This window comes from Plasmopara halstedii, assembly GCF_900000015.1.
Source record: "Plasmopara halstedii genome assembly, contig: Scaffold_410, whole genome shotgun sequence".
Lineage (NCBI taxonomy): Eukaryota > Oomycota > Peronosporomycetes > Peronosporales > Peronosporaceae > Plasmopara > Plasmopara halstedii.
This window is the reverse complement of record NW_020187331.1, coordinates 457,232-458,546: the sequence shown is the minus strand read 5'-3', so window position 1 is coordinate 458,546 and position 1,315 is coordinate 457,232. Positions and strand designations below refer to the sequence as shown.

The 1,315-nt window shown below is 38.4% G+C and overlaps 1 protein-coding gene across 1 annotated transcript; it reads left to right on the top strand.

The window, feature by feature from the left end:
• Nucleotides 1-616: 616 nt before the first annotated feature.
• On the top strand, nt 617-826 carry PHALS_09317 (uncharacterized protein; the record flags this gene model as incomplete). The annotated part of the gene is made up of 2 exons (XM_024724793.1): nt 617-679; nt 719-826. The coding sequence occupies 2 exons, from the start codon at nt 617-619 to the stop codon at nt 824-826; spliced, it is 171 nt and encodes a 56-aa protein (XP_024575634.1).
• Between the last annotated feature and the right edge of the window lie 489 nt (nt 827-1,315).

Here is a 1,315-nt window from a genome sequence, read left to right as displayed (position 1 = left end):
TCAACCATGTTGACCGCATTCTAAGTGACAAATTGATAAGGTCATGTATGTAAAAGATATTATGGCACTAATGAAGCTGATGTGGACCATAAAGTTGTGGAATGACGAATCATAGCGCTGGGATCAACAAGTACCGAATCAAGTATTGTGAAATAGTTGAGCGTTAGTGGTAGGGATATCTCCCTTATCTACCAATCCGAATTGTCGTATTTTGCGTTGAAAACACAATCCACAGCCGCTGGATCAACTTCAGGCAAACTGTGGATGATTGATAAGGCTCGTAGCATTTCAAAGATTAATAACTTTTAAGACGATATTATAGCCCAAGGATATTTGTTAATATAATCATATTAATGTATTGGTCCGATAGCAAAAGCCTGTATGATTCCCCAATAACGTGTATACGACTACTTCCCAAGCAAGCAAATGCAGCGCGCTCACCAAATTTGGAAGACAGACAAAGGTTATAACTTGAAATGTGCGCTTAACATGCACAGAAAACGGGTTTATTACTTGTATTGAGCGTCTCAATTCAAAAGCCTCTCACGAAACTGAACCTTTCACGTTATTGAATAATAAAATGTATTACTTGTAATGAGTCAAGTTATTCGGGATCATGGCCATCCCAAAACAGAGCATTTCCAGAGAAAGCGCTCTACGAGCGGTCGCCAAGTGTTCGGTTTGAGACGTTTTCTCTGATGTTACTTCCCGGGTCTAGACACTCCTACCTAAGGCCAAGAATACTTCAACAAAAATTGAGTCTGGTAATTTCCAAGTCGTTCATACTATTCACGAGATCAAAGGCATTCATTATATTGTGATCTGATTGAGTTTAAGTTTGCAGTCTGAATTTAGTATATTTAGAGTTGAAATATAGAAGGATTACGGAATTGGCACATGTGTGTATTGCTTACTATATTATGTAATCAATGTCGACCATCAGGTAATGTACATACGAGGTAATGCCTCATAAATTAGAGGCATATTGGTAAATCTCCAACGCCACATTCTGCTGCGTCCAAGATGGTTGATTTCATTTTATACATTTAAATCTATCAAATTAATCTGAATATCGTTCTATTTCGTGCATCGCACATGATCGATGCAGCGGGGCTGCCGTAGCTTTGCGCTTAGAGGAAGCGTATTTTAAGTCACCGACCTTACGATCTTCACAAGGACCAGTACGAGTGTAGCGGATCGCGATCCACTACCTCCAAGAGTAATTATTGCCTAAACCCAAGGCTAATTAGGGTTAAAATGTATAGATTTCTCTTAATATATATAGAAAAATCAAAATATATGCATAACTACTGGT